The 20,668-nt window shown below is 43.3% G+C and overlaps 1 protein-coding gene across 1 annotated transcript in view; it reads left to right on the top strand.

The window, feature by feature from the left end:
- The window catches only part of LOC138981736 (choline transporter-like protein 2), a gene marked incomplete at its 3' end in the record, with an annotated part of 35,941 nt that overhangs the window by 13,075 nt on the left and 2,198 nt on the right, over window positions 1–20,668 (top strand). Inside the window, 9 exon segments of the mRNA XM_070354811.1 lie at window positions 3,120–3,257; window positions 4,390–4,453; window positions 6,148–6,280; window positions 7,659–7,742; window positions 8,344–8,456; window positions 13,732–13,863; window positions 15,212–15,311; window positions 16,103–16,195; window positions 17,872–17,919. Of these exon segments, the coding sequence (XP_070210912.1) occupies window positions 3,120–3,257; window positions 4,390–4,453; window positions 6,148–6,280; window positions 7,659–7,742; window positions 8,344–8,456; window positions 13,732–13,863; window positions 15,212–15,311; window positions 16,103–16,195; window positions 17,872–17,919 (905 nt within the window).

Below are 20,668 nucleotides of genomic sequence, written 5' to 3' on the forward strand. Positions count from 1 at the left end.
TCACATCGGCCAGCAGATCGCAGCCATTTCGGCGCATATCCTACTTTTCACGGCCTATTATTCCAAGTCACACGGGTATTTTGGTGGACATTTTTATCTATGCCTATACAATTTTGCCAGGAAAGACCCTTTTGTCAATCGTGGGATCTTTAACGTGCATACCCCAATGTAGTGTACACGAAGGGACCTCGGTTTTTCGTCTCATCCGAAAGACTAGCTCTTGAACCCACCACCTAGGTTAGGAAAGGGGGGAGAAAATTGCTAACGCCCTGACCCAGGGTCGAACTCGCAACCTCTCGCTTCCGAGCGCAAGTGCGTTACCACTCGGCCACCCAGCGAAGATTCCTCTCATAATTATGCCATGTTAGTGGCATGTAGCTTATTATCCACATTACCAAATGATGAGTTAGTATACAATTCCCAGCAGCTAACAGAAAACACAAGTGTTATTCCGATAACGTAGCAGCTAGATCAGCACGTAGCAGACTACACTGAAATTTATACGACTGCATCTGTTCAGTAAATGAATGTTTTCCGAATTATTATTTCAAGGTAAGAACAATCGGAATCGAAAACGTGTAGGGTTTAGAACGTTCTTACCATATATAAGACTTATTACCAGCCTGCCTCATGCGTGCAGACTCAGTGCAACGTGACGAGCAATTTTTGTTTTTGAAATGAGACTCAGCAGTGCAGTGGTTTGATTGCCATAGCATAGCAGACGACATAAATCCCGCTCAGCAAATTAACATGTTGGGCAAATGTGAACGATAAAACGATGGGGATATAATACGTGTAGGGTTCAGAGCATTCTTACCGTTCATATTTAGTACCAGACTCCCCGATGAGTGAAGATACCACACGAGAAACATGCCACATTTATTTTGAAAATGTGCTTACCGTCGACCTTGGCAAGGGGCAACACTCTGCACAGTCAATCTGTCGAAGCTCGATGAAGGTTTCGAATCGCAAATAACTAAGAGCACAGTCCTTTCTCCGAGTTTAAATGAGGTCTCTATGAAAGATCGTCACTTTTTAGCTTAACGCTACACTGGAATTTACCAACAGAAATTAAAACAAGAGTTTGCGTGTGACGAAAGCACGACACACTTGAGACAGCCCACACAAAAGTAGATCTGACACAAACCTGACCACACAGTTACGCCTATCCAAATGCGCGTTGCAAAATGTGCGTTTTGAATCTTCTTTTTTTCTCTGGCGGTACTGACAATATCGTTATTGAAACAATCCCAGTGCACTAAGGGATTTATAGAGCAAATCTCGAAAATAATTATTGAACTCAGCGCTATGCGCTTCGTTCAATAATGAATTTTCTCGATTTGCTCTATAAATCCCTTAGTGCACTGGGATGTCTCAATAACTTAAATAATAATAATAATAATTGTCAGTAAGTACTGGTGTCACATGACTGATGTGAACCAGTTGATTGGCTAATGGCGATGCGCTTCAATCTGTTAGCGCACTCTTGGAGTGCGCTAACTTTTCCACAGAGCGTATTCTTACGCCCTTTGCCAAAGCGAGACTGTACTCTCATCCTCAGAATTAATTAATGACATGTAGCTTATATTCTTCACTTTACCTAATAATAACCATACATTTCCTGCGGCTCAAAGCAGAAGTTTTTTTCCTGACAGATCGCAGGCGCCTGTGCCACAGTTAAGCCCACTGATCTAAAAATAGAAGCGGCTGTGTCTCTTCCACAAATGGTCTCTTCTCGTTTTGACTTGCAAAGATTCTTCTCATATGCCGTGTTAGTGGCATGTAGCTTATTAACCACATTACTAAATGATGAGTTAGTGTAAAATTCCCAGCGGAAAACAGAAAACACAAGTGTTATTCCGATAACGTATCAGCTAGACCAGCATTTGAAAGTCGACTCTGTTATAGTACGAGACTACACTGAAATACGACTGCATCAATTCAGTAAATGAATGGTTTCCGAATTATTATTTCAAGGCAACAACAATCGGAATCGAAAACGTGTAGGGTTAAGAACGTTCTTACCATGTATAAAACTTATTACCAGCCTGCCTCATGCGTGCAGACGAGCAATTGTTGTTTTTGAAATGAGACTGCAGTTCAGTGCCGTGGTTCGATTGCCCTAGCCGCCTAGCAGACGACATAAACCCCGCAGCAAATTAACATGTTGGTCAAATGTGAACAAACAAACGATGGGGACATAATACGTGTAGGGTTCACAGCATTTTACGGTTCATATATATAGTACCAGTCTCCCCGATGAGTGACGATACAACACGAGAAACATACCACATTTACTTTGAAAATGTGCTAACCGTGGCCGTGGCTGAAGTCAATTCAAGGGGCAACACTCTGCACAGTCAATCTGTCGAAGCTCGATGAAGGTTTCGAATCGCAAATAACTAAGAGCACAGTCCTGTCTCCGAGTTTAAATGAGGTCTCTATGAAAGATCATCACTTTTTAGCTTAACGCTACACTGGAATTTACCAACAGAAATTAAAACAAGAGTTTGCGTGTGACGAAAGCACGACACACTTAAGACAGCCCACACAAAAGTAGATCTGACACAAACCTGACCACACAGTTACGCCTATCCAAATGCGCGTAGCAAAATGTGCGTTTTGAATGTTCTTTTTTCTCTGGCGGTACTGACAATATCGTTATTGAAACAATCCCAGTGCACTAAGGGATTTATAGAGCAAATCTCGAAAATAATTATTGAACTCAGCGCTATGCGCTTCGTTCAATAACGAATTTTCTCGATTTGCTCTATAAATCCCTTAGTGCACTGGGATGTCTCAATAACTTAAATTATAGCTATAATGATAATAATCAGGTTTACTCTAAATTTTAGATGTTCTTACTCCCCCAAGAAAGGAATATGACTGCATGCCTAAACGACGAGGGAAAGCCACTCGAGCAAATTAACCCACGAGTGTACGTGGGAGCTGCAGCCCGTGAACGTAGAAGGAGAAGAAGATGTTCTTAAAATGTATGTTTAGGATTATGGTAAAAGCTAAGCATTTTCACACTCAAAAAAACCCAGCTCAGGTTACAATTAGACCTAAGATCGAGTTGAAAGGGCCGCTGGTTTGAGATGTGTTTGGTGTTTTGCTAGGTGTGTGTATCAAAATGCCCTACGGAGTATTTCACCCACACGGCGAGCGAGGCGGCAGGAAAGGTGGGACTGCTAAACGACACCAAGATCCGCGAGAAACTCATCTGTACACTAGGAGTGCAGCCTCTCACCTCCACCGTCAGTACACTACATTCAATGCTAGATTTAAACACATATGTTTAGTAATTGTCAGTTATAACTGTAACCGAGTGCCGAAACACAACAATCACTCCTTTGGAGGCAAAGCCAGACAAAACAAGGTTGATCTTTTTATAGCCGCCCTTATATATAAAGCGGCTATTAGGTTTCACTGTGTCTGTTTGTTTGTTTGTTTGTTTGACCGTTTGTCCCACGACAGTTTAGACTTGTATCTCTGGTACTCGGGGGTCAATTGAGCTTGAAATTGTGGGGCCTAGGGTGTGTGCAAAAAATTAGGTTCCTAACTTTATTCAAACTTGAGATATTAGCTTTACACGCCTTTACGCTCCCAGCCAGGGAACTTTTTTTTTTAAAGGATTTAAAATGAAGATGCTCGTCTCAACGTAACACTTGACGTCGAAGAAATGTGCTAGTGAGACTTGAGACCTTTATTCACGAAGTATGGGTGCTTGTATAGCTAACTTTAAGCCATTCACTGAACGGTGATTGTTGTGCTTCGGGCACTCGGTTGCATAAACTAAGTTGATATATCTTGTTATGATGAGTAGTGTACGTTTGCCAAGCCGGTGTGAATAATGAAAGTACAGTCGAACCTGTCACACAATCCGACGTTTATGATATTCGTAAGGAATATGGAAGCAGGACTCAACACTGAGAGAGTATTTACATTCACGCCGAATTTAGGGTGAATCAGCAAAAAAACTGTCGAGCTATGAGGGGAGGAAAGCAGCCGCAAAGGCTTTAAGCGCATGTAACAGATGTGTTTGTGTAGTGATTAGCTACAATTTTTCGCCATATATATATGCCAAAACAGGGGCATGTATGTGCCATGCCAAATTCCAGACAAATCGGCCCATATACACCGTAGTTGTAAACGATCAAAAGTGTGACTGACAGACATATTGATAGACGGACGGATGGACGGTCAGAGGCATACTATAGATTGTAGTGTTAACGGCTGCTTTTCTTTCACTTTTGGTCTTGACAAAATTGTATGATGTCACGCCTGATAAGGATTTATTGAAAATAAATGTTAAAAATGTAAAAATTACAGTTTCATTGCATGTGGGAGTAGAACTCAGATTACGAATATTACCTGACTTGTTTGCAGGATTCAGTGACGACTCTAGTCTTGAAAGGGAAATGCGCACCCTACTACGTTCCGAGTTCACCTGGTAAGATACAACGAAACAAATTGGGGATATACGAATTCATTTAGCATAATTATGCACTTGTTTAATATCGAGTTTTATGCCCCAGTTAAGATCAAGCCAGAATGATTGATATCCAGCATAAATCTGCATTATTTGCAACAAAATTGCGTGGTGCTCTCTGTCTTAACGCTTGAATAACTACAGCCTGCTTTAAAGGCACAGTCAGCCTCCCGTAAACCATCACAGACACTGTCAGGCTTTTACACACAGTACAAACACCCTTTTATTTAAACACTCACCGCTTGAGAACACCCTAGGTGCCCTCCGTAAAGAGCGAGCAATTTTCAAAGAATTTATTTTTTCGTGGTTTATCTTACCCCTGAGCCATCGTGAACCCGTGTGATCCAGTTTCCTTTTTTTCACAATTTAGTCGTCAGTTTGTGATTTCAATGCGACTCGCTGTAAGCTTATCTGCAATAGCACGTTATTGTGTACCTCTGAATCTAAAACGAAACAAACGGCTGCAAGTCATACGAACTAGAGCGGTGGCGGATGACCGTTCAGAGGAACTGGCGCTATGCAGAACCGTCGTCTGCTACGAAAAAGACGTTTTGCGTGAAACGTTTCCGGGCTTTTCTTTTTTTCAAACTTTCAAAACTTCGAATTGTACTGATCTTGTCTTGGTGGAAAAAGAATTCTTTTATGATCTAAGAATGTGTTTGTAACAAGCTGTCAATTTATTATTTAGATTTTAAAAGTTAGGTCTAGCGTCAAAAGGAGGCGCCTGATAGTCCGTTCGGATAGTCCACGAAAATAAATTCTTTGAAAATGTCTCACTCTCGACAGAAAGCAGCCAGGATGTTCCCGTTCGGTGAGCGTTCAAATGGAAGTATGCTTGCACTGTATGTAGAGGCTCGGGGAGCTCAGTGATGGTTTACGGGAGGCTTACTGTGCCTTTAATCTGAGACATTGACTTTCAATGTAAGTGTTACTTCCCAACACCGAACAAAACGGGCTCAACTTCAGTGTCCCGAGTCCTATGAAGCTGCTGCAAGGTATCTATTTTTTTTTTAGCTTTGTAGTCGTAGATAACCATGCAGTGTTATGGACAGTTGAAACCGAAGCAAAACGACACTTTTGTTTCTGAAAAACGATTCTTTCCGTAAACCTTATTTTCATGTTCAACGGACGTAACTAAACATAGCATATTTTTGGCGGAGAGTAAAATTGAATTTACCTAGTTTCGTATTGCTCATGCGCGACAGTACCTAACAATAAAACCAATATGGTCAGATGATTATCTTTCGCCAATGTTCCGACTCGTTCCCTCAGTAACTATTCAATGTTTTGTGTCGTCTGCGACATAGCTGAAAATAAAGTCTCGCGAGATCTTAGGTTCGCCACAGGTGATCAAAAACACGTTGGTTTCTGTGCGTGCATTTGTGTCTAACAAAACGTGAGATGCTAGTATGCCAGCTGAGCGTGTGTGTTTTTGATCATATGTGTGTGTGTGTGTGTGTGTGTGTGTCTGTCTGTCTGTCTGTCTGTCTGTCTGTCTGTCTGTCTGTCTGTCTGTCTAAGTGTCTGTGTCTATGACTGCGCGCGTGTGTGTGGGGGGGTGGGGGGAGGTGTATTTGAATATTGAGTACATCTAGCTACGTGTTTGTACATTATTTATCAAATTATATAACGCACATCTGTTCGTGTGATTGCAGTGCTCAAGCGATGCATTCCGTCCATATTCCTGGAAGTTAAAGACTCTGCCGAGAAGCTTGTAGCATCGAACTTCTCTTTGAAAACAGCTTTCGGCGAAGACGTTACTTACGACAATTTGGAACACGGTGCAAAGTGAGTCCCGCCAACTAACTTTGCCCACCCACGCATTATGTATATAGATATGGATAGATAGATACCGAGCAACAAAAGAAACGCGAATTCTCTTCAGAAATAAGTTTAAGTTACATTTGAAAATTGCATGAATAAAAAACCTGACATTGAAAGGAATCAAAATAAATGTGAGATGTTCTTCTAACACTGCACTTTGGCATGGCATCGTCTTTTGTTGTCCTGGGCAACGCAAGCCTCGCTAGAAGGTCATTATGGCTTAGGACCCCCACCGGTGAACACACTGGATGCGTTAGTTGATACCATTTTCCGACCAGGGCCAAGAATAAGGAAAAACACAGGTCCAAAAGTTTGGTTTGAGGCCAATTACACCCCGCACCATCACGTTTGGTCCACCCTGCGCATTGTGTTCCATGATGCAGCCATCAACATAACACTCACCTCTTCTTCTCCACACTCTCACTAGCTTATTCACATGATTAATGCAGCAAGGGTCATCATATCAGTGAAAACAAAGTGTTTCGTTTTTGCCACCAGTTCCAGCTTTGTGATTCTGGGTCAATTGCTGGCACTCCACGCCATGTCTTCAAAGAAGGACTTTTCCTCTAGCTGGACAACAGTGTTTGAGGTCTCGCTTAGTCGGTCTTAATCGCGCTGTCTGGCCACTGGTTGGACTCTGGTGGTTCCCAATGATGCTCCCGGCAATGTGAGTGGTTGTATGGAATCGATCTCGAAGACGTTGTCGCAGGATCTGGCGATCTTGTCTTATTGAGGTACCGCGAGGTATTCCACTGCGTTGCGTTACTACAGTGCTTCCAGTGTCAGCAAAACATTGCTGAAGGTGATAGACTGTTGACATGTGAACGTTTAAAGCATCTGCCACCGCTTCTGTGTCTACCCCAGCTTTAAGTCGACCCGCTGCTCTCTGGCGTTTTGCTGGTGTCAATCAGTCTTGACATTCTGGCCGTTTAAAAAGTCAGACTGACAGCAAGGGTGCCAAAGTCTCTTTTGACTGCTAATGCATCAGTGAGCACATATCATATCATATCACACATCAGTTTTCTTCTGCTACGCTTGCACGTGCTACAGGCGCGCATCATGTGTTTTACGTGAAACCTGCTTGTCTCGTGTGTTGAGACAGTCGCAGCCTGGAAATAATTACACAACAGCTTCGTTACACATGCATGCATAACACGTTTGTGGTTTGATAATCCTAACTCTCAAATTGTTTGAGTTTTTTTCAATAAAAATATGCAGAATATTTTCGCGTTTCTTTTGTTGCTCGGTATATATACAGGAGAACGCCTTAGAAATACTCGTGTAGTTAAATAAAGGCTGACTTTGTGTAATAATTGGAATACCATGTTCCATCTGTGCACAGGCTGCTGGCAGAACTCTTCAATTTGCATGGATACGCTGAGATACTTTTCAGGGACTTTGCCTTCTCCTGGCCAAACATTATAGCGTAAGTACAAGTGCTGTCTGCATATGTCTATGCTCACTCAAATCATTGGTGATCGCCAAATGATTGCTGATGTACAACATTAAGCATGACGACAACAAAGACGACGACGAGGGCGGCGGCAATGATGATGAGTCTGATGTGGTATGAGTCGTAATACAAAAGGAGGAGGTGTAACAGGACGATGATGACGATGTTGCTGCTGCTACTGCTGCTTCAGATGATGATGATGACGACGACGACGACGACGACGACGACGATGATGATGATGATGATGATGATGATGATGATGATGATGATGATGATGATGATGATGATGATGATGATGATGATGATGATGATGACGCTGCTGCTGCTGATGATGATGATGATTGATGATGATGCGGTTTGGAATAGGATTATGTTGGCTGGTGATGATGATGTTCCTGCTTCCGCTGCTAATGAGAACTGGAGAAGGCGATTGCAGATTATTGGTAAAAGCGGTTGCAATGTCGTTGTTGCTAATCATCATGACCGTTGTGTGGGTGCTAGTGCCACACTGGTTCTGACATCACCGGACACCAAAGTACCCGCGATGATGAACACCGTGATGTCGTCATTTCAGGGGCCTGGCGATTGTGTTTGTGGTGTCCCTCGTGTGGATTTTTCTCCTGAAATGGCTGGTGGAGCCAATTGTGTGGTTCAGCTTCGCCGGCCTGGCCTGCGTCTTCATTTCCAGTAAAGTTGACCTAACTGTCTGTCTGTTTGTTTGTCTGTCTGTCTGTCTCTCTCTCTCTCTCTCTCTCTCTCTGTGTCTCTCTCTCTCTCTCTCTCTCTCTCTCTCTCTCTCTCTCTCTCTCTCTCATTCTCTATGTCTCTCTCTCTCTCTGGTTTTCACTAAGACCGCATACTCGCTGAGAAGGATAGCACGCTTTTCTGTACCTCTCTTCGTTTTAACTTTCTGAGCGTGTTTTTAATCCAAACATATCATATCTATATGTTTTTGGAATCAGGAATCAGGAACCGACAAGGAATAAGATGAAATTGTTTTTAAATCGATTTCGGACATTTTATTTTAATCATATGTAGCCAAGTGCACTTCGCCACCCTAAACACTCTAATCATCGCATAGCGAAACAGCCTTGTGTACAAACGGGATCACCCACCCCATAGCAGACGATACGATGATGCGCGCGCACCTTGCCGGCGCAAATTCTAATAAAAATACCTTTCTTTATATATCTACCTAACTTCTATCTTTCAAAGTCCCCTTTTTCTTTGATATTGTCTTAATTATACTTAGGTTGGCATAGAAGTCACTGATTAGGCTGGATGGCTGCATATTATTGTTTTATTTACGATAATGCTTCGAACTGACCAAAGCGTCACTTTGACCGTGACCGGTTTTCATGTATCGTCGAGAGAAATTGATTCTCACAAACTCATCTTTGTCTTTTCAATCATTGTTTTGTCATTTTTGTATCACTATTACATATCCCGTACCTATGTTGCATATGATTTTAGTTTGTTTATATAAGGATTTGGTTGTAATGAGTGATGCTTGGTTTCTCTGCAAAGATTCCTAATTTATGCAGATATACTCGCGCCGGAATTTAGCCGATTCCATTTACTTTCGGACTTTGCCGCTTCGTACTAAGTCACTGCATAATTTTCCCCCAAGTAACGCATATCATGATGTTTGTCTAGGGTTCTTCTTTTTATCTGTATGATTTATGAGTTTGTCCATTATTCCAGTTTAGAGAGTTTTGTAATTTTCCGCACTGAAGTTGGTTCAGTGCCTTCACTAGGACCATTGGTTTTGTATCCTACTAAATAAATATAAGTTTTCACGAAATGTTATTTATTGTAACGGAAAGATAAAGGTCGTAGCTTTAATCTGATGTATTGTTTGTTAGGATTGGTTATGTATTTGTTTAAATAACGTAGGGTAAAGCATGTGTAAGAAACACAGATTCCGTGTTTCTGGCCGTATTCAAGCGATTTTTATTCTCGCCGGACGGCGCTTTCGATGCGGTCCGTGCCGGGGCTATAAGTATAGACCGAACACCGGCATAAGTATTAATCCAAAAAATGAAAAAAACCATCTAAGGATATCATACTCAGGAACTCTCATGTAAAATTTCATAAAGATCGGTCCAGTAGTTTACTCTGAATCGCTCTACACACACACACACACACACACACACACACACACACACACACACACACACACACACACACACACACACACACACACACACACACACATACATACACCACGACCCTCGTCTCGATTCCCCCTCTACTGATGTTAAAACTTGACTAAATGTAAAAAGCGTGCAGAACACAGCAACACTGAGGTCAGTAATACTCGCAGTTGACAACACAGAGACAGAAACACCTGCCCATTACGCGAAATCGGCAGCGTTTTGCCGAAAATGCGGTAAGGCTTCTAAAATTTGCCCATTTCGCACAAGCGACAGCCAGTCTGTTACTTTTTGTGTCACCAGAGCATTGCATTAACATTGCTTTACCCCCCTACTATGTTTTGTATGGTCTATGTTGGTCTGTGTCGAGCGGCATAACTCCGGAAATGCACAACTACACTTTCTGCAATAACTTGCCATAACTTATCGATTATTGCGATATCTATCCATTGGAGTACTAGTTGTCTAAGTGTGATGATATCCCAGGCATATGAGAACTTTAAAACCAAAAAGTGGCTGCCGATTTCACGTATTGGGCAGCGTTTTGCCGATTACGCAAAATGGGCAAAAATGTTGCCCATTACGCGGAATCGGCAATTACGTGAATTCGGCACGACAAATGGGCAAAAATGTTGCCGATTCCGCGAATTCGGCAATTCCGTGAATTTGGCACGACATATATATATATATATATATATCTCTCTGAGTCTCTCTGGGTTTTTTTCTCTCTCTCTCTCTCTCTCTCTCTCTCTCTCTCTCTCTCCCTCTCTCTCTCTCTCTCTCTCTCTCTCTCTCTCTCTCTTTGTCTCTCTCTGTCTCTGTATCTCTCTCTATTTCCCTCTCTCTGGGCCTGTTTATGTAGTCTAACACAGTTGAAAGTCCTGTCTTGTCTTGTTATGTCATTTCTGTTCTTGTTTGCTTGCACGAAAATGTCAACATGTATCACTATTCCACGGGGCTGTGACCTTTAGACTGTCTTGTCTTGTCTTGTCTTGTCTTGTCTCGCTGCTTCCCTATGTCCACACTTATCACTATTCCTTGGGGCTATAGCATGACACAGGGGGCCCGGTAGCTCAGTTGGTAGAGCACTGGACTTGTGATCGGAAGGTCGCAGGATCGAATTCGGGCCGGGACGGACACGGGTCAACTTTATGTGCAGACCCAGAGACGGAAGCCATGTCCCACCCCCGTGTCATCACAATGGCACGTAAAAGACCTTGGTCATTCTGCCATAAGTGCAGGTGGCTGAATACACCTAAACACGCAGACACCTGGGTAGCGCGACTCCGTTGCTGCTAGCTTTCCACTTGGAGGAAGCGACCCGAATTTCCCAGCGATGGGACAATAAAGTAATGAAAATGAAAAAAAAAAAAATCTACCCTCAGATGTCTTTACTTATCACTATAGCTCATGGGGCTATGGCCTGGGACTGTCTTGTCTTGTCTCCGTGCCCTGAGATGTCCTAACTTATCGTTATTCCATGGGGCTATGGCCTGGGACTGTCTTGTCTTGTCTCCCTGCCATCAGATGTCCTAACTTATCGTTATTCCATGGGGCTATGGCCTGGGACTGTCTTGTCTTGTCTCCCTGCCATCAGATGTCCTAACTTATCGTTATTTCATGGGGCTATGGCCTGGGACTGTCTTGTCTTGTTTCCCTGCCTTCAGATGTCCTAAGTTATCATTATTCCATGGGGCTGTGGCCTAAGACTGTCTTGTCTTGTCTCCCTGCCATCAGATGTCCTAACTTATCGTTATTCCATGGGGCTATGGCCTGGGACTGTCTTGTCTTGTTTCCCTGCCCTCAGATGTCCTAACTTATCATTATTCCGTGGGGCTGTGGCCTGCGATTGTCTTGTCTTGTTTCCCTGCCCTCAGATGTGTCCTTACCTATCACTATTCCATGGGGCTGTGGCCTAAGATTGTCTTGTCTCCCTGCCCTCAGATGCCCTTACTCATTACTATCCCATGGGGTGTGGCCTGAGACTGTCTTGTCTTGTCTCCCTGGTCTCAGATGTTCTTACTTATCACTGTACCATGGGGCTGTGGCCTGAGACTGTCTCGTCTCCCTGCCCTCAGATGTCCTTACTTATCACTGTACCATGGGGCTGAGACTGTCTCGTCTACCTGCCCTCAGATGTCCTTACTTATCACTGTACCAAGGGGCTGTGGCCTGAGACTGTCTCGTCTCCCTGCCCTCAGATGTCCTTACTTATCACTGTACCAAGGGGCTGTGGCCTGAGACTGTCTCGTCTCCCTGCCCTCAGATGTCCTTACTTATCACTGTACCATGGGGCTGAGACTGTCTCGTCTCCCTGCCCTCAGATGTCCTTACTTATCACTGTACCATGGGGCTGTGGCCTGAGATTGTCTCGTCTCCCTGCTCTCAGATGTCCTTACTTATCACTGTACCATGGGGCTGTGGCCTGAGACTGTCTCGTCTCCCTGCCCTCAGATGTCCTTACTTATCACTGTACCATGGGGCTGTGGTCTGAGACTGTCTCGTCTCCCTGCCCTCAGATGTCCTTACTTATCACTGTACCAAGGGGCTGTGGCCTGAGACTGTCTCGTCTCCCTGCCCTCAGATGTCCTTACTTATCACTGTACCAAGGGGCTGTGGCCTGAGACTGTCTCGTCTCCCTGCCCTCAGATGTCCTTACTTATCACTGTACCAAGGGGCTGTGGCCTGAGACTGTCTCGTCTCCCTGCCCTCAGATGTCCTTACTTATCACTGTACCATGGGGCTGTGGCCTGAGACTGTCTCGTCTCCCTGCCCTCAGATGTCCTTACTTATCACTGTACCATGGGGCTGTGGCCTGAGACTGTCTCGTCTCCCTGCCCTCAGATGTCCTTACTTATCACTGTACCATGGGGCTGTGGCCTGAGACTGTCTCGTCTCCCTGCCCTCAGATGTCCTTACTTATCACTGTACCATGGGGCTGTGGCCTGAGACTGTCTCGTCTCCCTGCCCTCAGATGTCCTTACTTATCACTGTACCATGGGGCTGTGGCCTGAGACTGTCTCGTCTCCCTGCCCTCAGATGTCCTTACTTATCACTGTACCATGGGGCTGTGGCCTGAGACTGTCTCGTCTCCCTGCCCTCAGATGTCCTTACTTATCACTGTACCATGGGGCTGTGGCCTGAGACTGTCTCGTCTCCCTGCCCTCAGATGTCCTTACTTATCACTGTACCATGGGGCTGTGGCCTGAGACTGTCTTGTCTCCCTGCCCTCAGATGTCCTTACTTATCACTGTACCATGGGGCTGTGGCCTGAGACTGTCTCGTCTCCCTGCCCTCAGATGTCCTTACTTATCACTGTACCATGGGGCTGTGGCCTGAGACTGTCTTGTCTCCCTGCCCTCAGATGTCCTTACTTATCACTGTACCATGGGGCTGTGGCCTGAGACTGTCTTGTCTCCCTGCCCTCAGATGTCCTTACTTATCACTGTACCATGGGGCTGTGGCCTGAGACTGTCTCGTCTCCCTGCCCTCAGATGTCCTTACTTATCACTGTACCATATGGTTGTGACCTGAGACTGCCTTGTCTTCTCTTGTTTTGTCTTCTTGTCCAAAATATCCGCACTTGTCATTTGTTTTATAGCGCTGTGGCATAAGTCTGTCTGGTCTGTCTAACCCGATCTTACCTTGCCTTGACTTGCCTTTAACAAGCATTTGCCAGTTTCGTCTGGTCTGGTCTGGGTCTTGCCTTGCCTTGTTTGGCATTGTGTTGTCTTGTACCCTAGCCCGAAACTGTGCCCACTAGACTGACCGTTAGATCAATGTCGCTTATGTTGATTTTTCTTCAGCGGCATTTATCAGTTACCGTGAATATTACGCGATGAAAGTGAACAAGAGGTCAAGCAAGTTGGGATTACCTGACGCCTTTATGAAACAGTCAGAGGAATACAGCGTTGGAAAGTACATCTGGCTGGGTTTTGGTAAGTAGACTGATTATGTTTTTGCTTTCGATAGAGCTGTGTATACTTTGCCCTCAGTTCGCGCGTGTACTAGAACGACATTACATAACATAGGAAAACAAATGCACAAACTCACAAGACGGTATACATAGTTAGTGCCAGTGATACGGAACCAGCGTCTTTCATTGTGCAGGTTATCTCAAATAAGTCGAATAAGTAAGGACATTACAGTGTTAGACATTACAGTGTTAGGGATTTAAAGCGAGCACTTAATATCATTCTGTCTCTTCGAAATGGAATATCGATTTAAAAGGCTGATATTTATAGGCACTTGGACACACATAGAAAATCAACAGCTTACCGGGTAATTTTTGTGTGTGCATTTTTATGAATGATTTGTTTGAAATAGCCACCATCTTCTCCTATGTAAAAAGCCTGAGCAGATCTGAGGTGATGAGCAGAACTGTTTTCACGAGAAGACTGTGCGGTTAAGTTCTACTATAATGTTAAATCAAGTTTCATCATCATCATCATCATCATCATCATCATCATCATCATCGTCATCGTCATCGTCATCATCATCATCATCATCATCATCATCATAGCAGCAGCAGCATCGTCATCGTCGTCGTCCTCCTCCTCATTATCTTCACCATCACCATCATCGGCATCCATATTATGTGCTTCTCCTTGTTACGATCATAACATCAATACTGTATATTGTGTTATTGTATTTGTCAGACTTGATTGTACCAAGTCCCTACACATGTTGTAATGCGCTTAGAGCCAAATATTTTTGTTTTTTGTAAGGGATAGGCGCAATATAAATACACTTTATTATTATTATTATTACTGCGTGCTGCAGGAGCTCCCTGAGAGACACTCCAAACGACCAAAACAACATCATCATCATCAACTCCGTCCTCGTATCATTATGTCATCATCATCAACCTCTTCTTCATCATCATCATCTTTTCTACATCACAAAGAGTGTTTCGTCAGTCCTTTGTCACAGTCGTCGGACGTCAGGACAGAAGGGGAAGAAAGCCTTCTCCAGACTGTCCTGTATGGGGCCGTCGACAGGAGGTCAGGGAAGCTCATCTGTGTCCATTCTTGAACGTTGTCGGGACAGCTCTTTCGTTGTCTCCCGAGTCTTAGTCCCCCTATGAAGGTGCCTTGTAGAACGGGTTCGGAGAGAGTGTCAAGCCTCGTGACGTGGCCGAATCACGCCAACTTCCGTCGTTTAACGGTTTCAAGGAGAGGTTCTTGGCAAGCAAAGTTTACCCTTGTGAAATTAATCCGACGCACGAATTTATATTTGTATTTGCAAATGTAATCGTATCCCGTCTTTTCTTGTGTTCTTTTTCAGGTTGTTCCTCTGCTACGGTATTAGTTTTGCTGATCTTGGTACTGGTGTTTTTGGGGAAAAAGATCCATATCGCCTGTGAGCTTATTTCGGAGGCCTGCACGTGAGTTTGAGAGTTTGGTGTGTGTGTGTGTGTGTGTGTGTGTGTGTGTGTGTGCGTACGTGCGTGCGTGCGTATGTGTGTGTGTGCGTGCGTGCGTGCGTGCGTGTGTGTGTGTGTGTGTGTGTGTGTGTGTGTGTGTGTCCGCCTGTGCGTGTGTGTTGTGAATAGTGATGATTGTATTTTAATTATTAATTGTATTTGAGTGTATGTGTGTGTGTGTGTGTGTGTGTGTGTGTGTGTGTGTGTGTGTGTGTGTGTGTGTGTGTGTGTGTGTGTGTGTGTGTGTGTGTGTGTGAGATATACACCGACAGACAAACTGAAAAGGAATGTTGCGCCCACATGATATGTGTGTGGGCGTGTGTCTGTGTGTGTGTCTGTGTGTGTGTGTGTGTGTGTGTGTGTGTGTGTGTGTGTGTGTGTGTGTGTCTGTGTGTGTCTGTGTGTGTGTCTGTGTGAGTGTCAGAGTGAGAGTGAGTGTGATATTGTAGAGAAATACACCAACACACAAACTGAGAAGGAGTGTTGCGCGCACTTGCCATATGTGAATGTGTGTTTATATATGTGTGTGTGTGTGTGTGTGTGTGTGTGTGTGTCTGTCTGTCTGTCTGTCTGTGTGTGTGTTTAAGTGTGTGTGTGTGTGTGTGTGTGTGTGTGCCTCTGCGTGTGTGTTCGTGTTTATGCATGTGCATGCGCACGTGCGTTTGATAGTATATCCGTATCCGTATAAATTGCATTACTCCTCACTGGTGTGTTTCTAGCTTCCATGTCTTTGTGTTTGTGTGTATTGACAGTGCAATCGCCAAGATGCCGCTTGTGGTACTCGCTCCCGTCATCCCGTGCGGGCTTCAACTGGTCATCGTGGGGAACTACGTGCTGTCAGTACTGTATCCTTTTTGACTCGCATGCGAAGCAAAAGTGAGTCTATATACTCACCCGAGTCGTCCGTCCGTCCGGACATCCGTCCGTCCGGACATCCGTCCGTCCGGAAAACTTTAACGTTAGATATTTCTTGGACACTATTCAGTCTATCAGTACCAAATTTGGCAAGATGGTGTATGATGACAAGGCCCCAAAAAACATACATAGCATCTTGACCTTGCTTCAAGGTCAAGGTCGCAGGGGCCATAAATGTTGTCTAAAAAACAGCTATTTTTCACATTTTTCACATTTTCTCTGACGTTTTTGAGATTGAATACCTCACCTATATATGATATATAGGGCAAAGTAAGCCCCATCTTTTGATACCAGTTTGGTTTACCTTGCTTCAAGGTCAAGGTCACAGGAGCTCTTCAAAGTTGGATTGTATACATATTTTGAAGTGACCTTGACCCTGAACTATGGAAGATAACTGTTTCAAACTTAAAAATTATGTGGGGCACATGTTATGCTTTCATCATGAGACACATTTGGTCACATATGATCAAGGTCAAGGTCACTTTGACCCTTATGAAATGTGACCAAAATAAGGTAGTGAACCACTAAAAGTGACCATATCTCATGGTAGAAAGAGCCAATAAGCACCATTGTACTTCCTATGTCTTGAATTAACAGCTTTGTGTTGGATGACCTTGGATGACCTTGACCTTGGGTCAAGGTCACATGTATTTTGGTAGGAAAAATGTGTAAAGCAGTTCTTAGTGTATGATGTCATTGCTAGGTTTAGTTATTTGACCTTGACCCTGAAGGTCAAGGTCATGTAAAGGTCAAAGTCAAGCATGTGAGTCATATGGGCTTTGCCCTTCTTGTCTATTTATAGTGCTTTATACCACCCCAACCCCCACCTGTATTGCAGCTTTAGCCTCAATCAGATTCTGTGTGGGAAACCATTGTGGTGAAACGGAGGATTGAAGTGTTTCAGCATGGCAGCGTGTTTACTGCGAATTGTTAACGATTGCAAATATGTCCTTAATGTTTCTTGCTCACAATTGCCGGTTGTAAAGGGGTTCGTTTACAAAAACAAAAACTTATCTTTATGGGTCTAGTCCCATTTTGAGTAAGCCACGAACGTCTGATTTTTTCCAAACCATCCCGATTATCAAGGTCATAAAACTTCAAGATTAAATAATTATTCTGTTGAATACTTTGAAAAAGAAGTAGAACGAGGAAGCTGATGTAAGTCCAATCCATTCTATACAAGAACCTAATTTGAACGAACATTTACCCCCCGCGGGTTAGGGGGAAGAATTTACCCGATGCTCCCCAGCATGTCGTAAGAGGCGACTAACGGATTCTGTTTCTCCTTTTACCCTTGTTAAGTGTTTCTTATAGTCAATGTTTGTAAAGATTTTAGTCAAGCAGAATGTAAGAAATGTTAAGTCCTTTGTACTGGAAACTTGCATTCTCCCAGTAAGGTAATATATTGTACTACGTTGCAAGCCCCTGGAGCAATTTTTTTATTAGTGCTCTTGTGAACAAGAAACAATTAACAAGTCGCTCTATCCCATCTCCCCCCCTTTCCCCGTCGCGATATAACCTTCGTGGTTGAAAACGACGTTAAACACCAAATAAAGAAAGAAAGAAAGAAAGAACGAACATTTCATTTTTTCTTTAAGAGTGTTAGATATATCGCTTCAATTGGAGAACCAGAATTCTCGACTGGAAGTTACACGTAAGTCACTTTGATAATCTGTTATTTTGGTATGTGTTGTTGTATATGTTCTTGTCTGTTACGTACTAGACTGAAAGGTTTGTCTTTTGTGTATCTATAGACGTAACACAGAGGACACTTATACACTGAGCCCAAAAAGTTAAGGATATTTTTTCAGTGGTATCCCAGATGTTAAACAGCAATTTTTGGGTCAGAAATATACGAGTATTTGAAGATCAGTCTTTCTTCTGCTTAAAAATGTGTTTCTTGAATCTGAGCAATATTTGGGTATGACGTCACATTTCCGTGACCACGCATACCCTAAAAAGGCGTTTTTTGACGGCATGATTCACCTTCAACTGTCGAAACGGTTGAATAATATTTTGCATTTTTTACACCAAAAGGTTTATTTGGTGTCTTACCTGACAAGTCATACAAATTTCGTTCAAATCCGCCGCGCAGTCAGGCTGATCCAACGTGTAAAGGAAAGCGACAACAATCCTGAAAAACAGCAAAAAAATCCAGGGTTTTTATGGTGTTTTTGTTGGGTAGCCGCAGTTGATATGCAATAAATCTAAAACTACAAATAGCAGCCTCTCCAAATTTCACAGAGCGATGACAAAAACTCTCATCTGGATATGTTCCAGTACTTAGGTCAAACAGAACCCAAGAATGGACATTGTAACGGTTTTCCGTTAAAAATTTGGAAACGTTTGTAACGTCTAAGAAACAAATGTAACATGCACGCAACTTTGTATACTTTGCAAAGAATGGTGCCATTACATGTGTGCCAAGTTTCAAAAACATTCTTTCATGTGCTCAAAAGGTATGATCGTTTGAAAAGAGGTGAAAAATACTGCCCCTGGTGTCTTTCGCGCAACTTTTTTGGGGGACTTTTTCTATAATTTTGATTCTCGTTCTCCGATATAGGATGCGTATAGCCTTTCACGGATGATGCGAATCACTTGCTCGGTAGAAGTTGCAGAAAAGAACTGTTCGAGTGTTTTGAACACAGCTGTGCTGTATAAGAAAGAAGTAAAGAATACAAAGAATCAAATAACAGAAGAATGCAAACATGACGTCATATAATTCCAAAAATATGACGTCAGATAGAGGCAGCACTGGTTTTTGGCTCACGTAAGTGTAGCCTATGCGATGCTAACTTTTGTCTGTCTGTGCGTGCGTGCGTATGTATGTATGTATGTCTGTGGTAGAAACTTTAACATTTGACTGAACACCGAAATACTAATTTTACCTGGTTATTATTCAAGCAACAGCTTCAAAGTATTGAAGCAATGATCAACATTTCGTCGGCACGTATGTAGTTAAAGTGTGTATCCAAAGAAAACGGGTGGTGGGTGTGTTTTTGACTCACATGCGAAGCAAAAGTGAGTCTATGTACTCACCCGAGTCGTCCGTCCGTCCGTCCGTCCGGAAAACTTTAACGTTGGATATTTCTTGGATACTATTCAGTCTATCAGTACCAAATTTGGCAAGATGGTGTATGATGACAAGTCCCCAAAAAACATACATAGCATCTTGACCTTGCTTCAAGGTCAAGGTCGCAGGGGCCATAAATGTTGTCTAAAAACCAACTATTTTTCACATTTTCCCCATTTTCTCTGAAGTTTTTGAGATTGAATACCTCACCTATATATGATATATAGGGCAAAGTAAGCCCCATCTTTTGATACCAGTTTGGTTTACCTTGCTTCAAGGTCAAGGTCACAGGAGCTCTTCAAAGTTGGATTGTATACATATTTTGAAGTGACCTTGACCCTGAACTATGGAAGATAACTGTTTCAAACTTAAACATTATGTGGGGCACATGTTATGCTTTCATCATGAGACACATTTGGTCACATATGATCAAGGTCAAGGTCACTTTGACCCTTATGAAATGTGACCAAAATAAGGTAGTGAACCACTAAAAGTGACCATATCTCATGGTAGAAAGGGCCAATAAGCACCATTGTACTTCCTATGTCTTGAATTAACAGCTTTGTGTTGCATGACCTTGGATGACCTTGACCTTGGGTAGGAAAAATGTTTAAAGCAGTTCTTAGTGTATGATGTCATTGCTAGGTTTAGTTATTTGAGGTCAAGCATGTGAGTCGTATGGGCTTTGCCCTTCTTGTTTTTTTTTGGGGGGGGGGGGTAAAAACAGGTGACTGGTTTGTGTCGTGTGTGGTATGTAGACCAGGTCAGGGGTCAAGGTTAGGTCAGATCGCGTGAAGGATTGTGGTATAGATACAGTTATCACCGAGCTGCAGTTCGCCGATTCGGAGAAGACGACTTCACATTGTTCGGTTTCGTAGCTCCAGAAAAATAGATAAGGAAGATACCAAAAGAGATTTCCTACAGGTTAATCTGCACAGCGTGTTTCCAGTGTCTGCGCGAGGAAGCGCTGTCGAAAGCGCAGTGTCGATCTGGCCATCTGGCAGTCGTGTCCCCGTAAGTAGGCTACAGACAGACAGATCTAGATCTAGTGTCTCGCACTCTTGCACCGTGTCACCGCTATGCTTACTGTGTGTGTGTATGTGTGACTGAGTGATTGAGTTTGTGTTACTGTTTGTCGATTTCTTACCTGAGCCTTGAAGGCTTCGCCTCTTGTTTTCATCGTCGTCTTGGTTTAAACAAGATTTTATTAAAGAAATACAGGGTGGCATGTATATGCGATACAGACATTTGTGACCACACAACAAGCTAAGCTTATCGTCGTCTTGATAGCGGCGAGACACAATCTGGCATTTGCTGTGACGAATCAGAC

The sequence above is a fragment of the Littorina saxatilis genome, linkage group LG12, assembly GCF_037325665.1.
Source record: "Littorina saxatilis isolate snail1 linkage group LG12, US_GU_Lsax_2.0, whole genome shotgun sequence".
NCBI lineage: Eukaryota > Metazoa > Mollusca > Gastropoda > Littorinimorpha > Littorinidae > Littorina > Littorina saxatilis.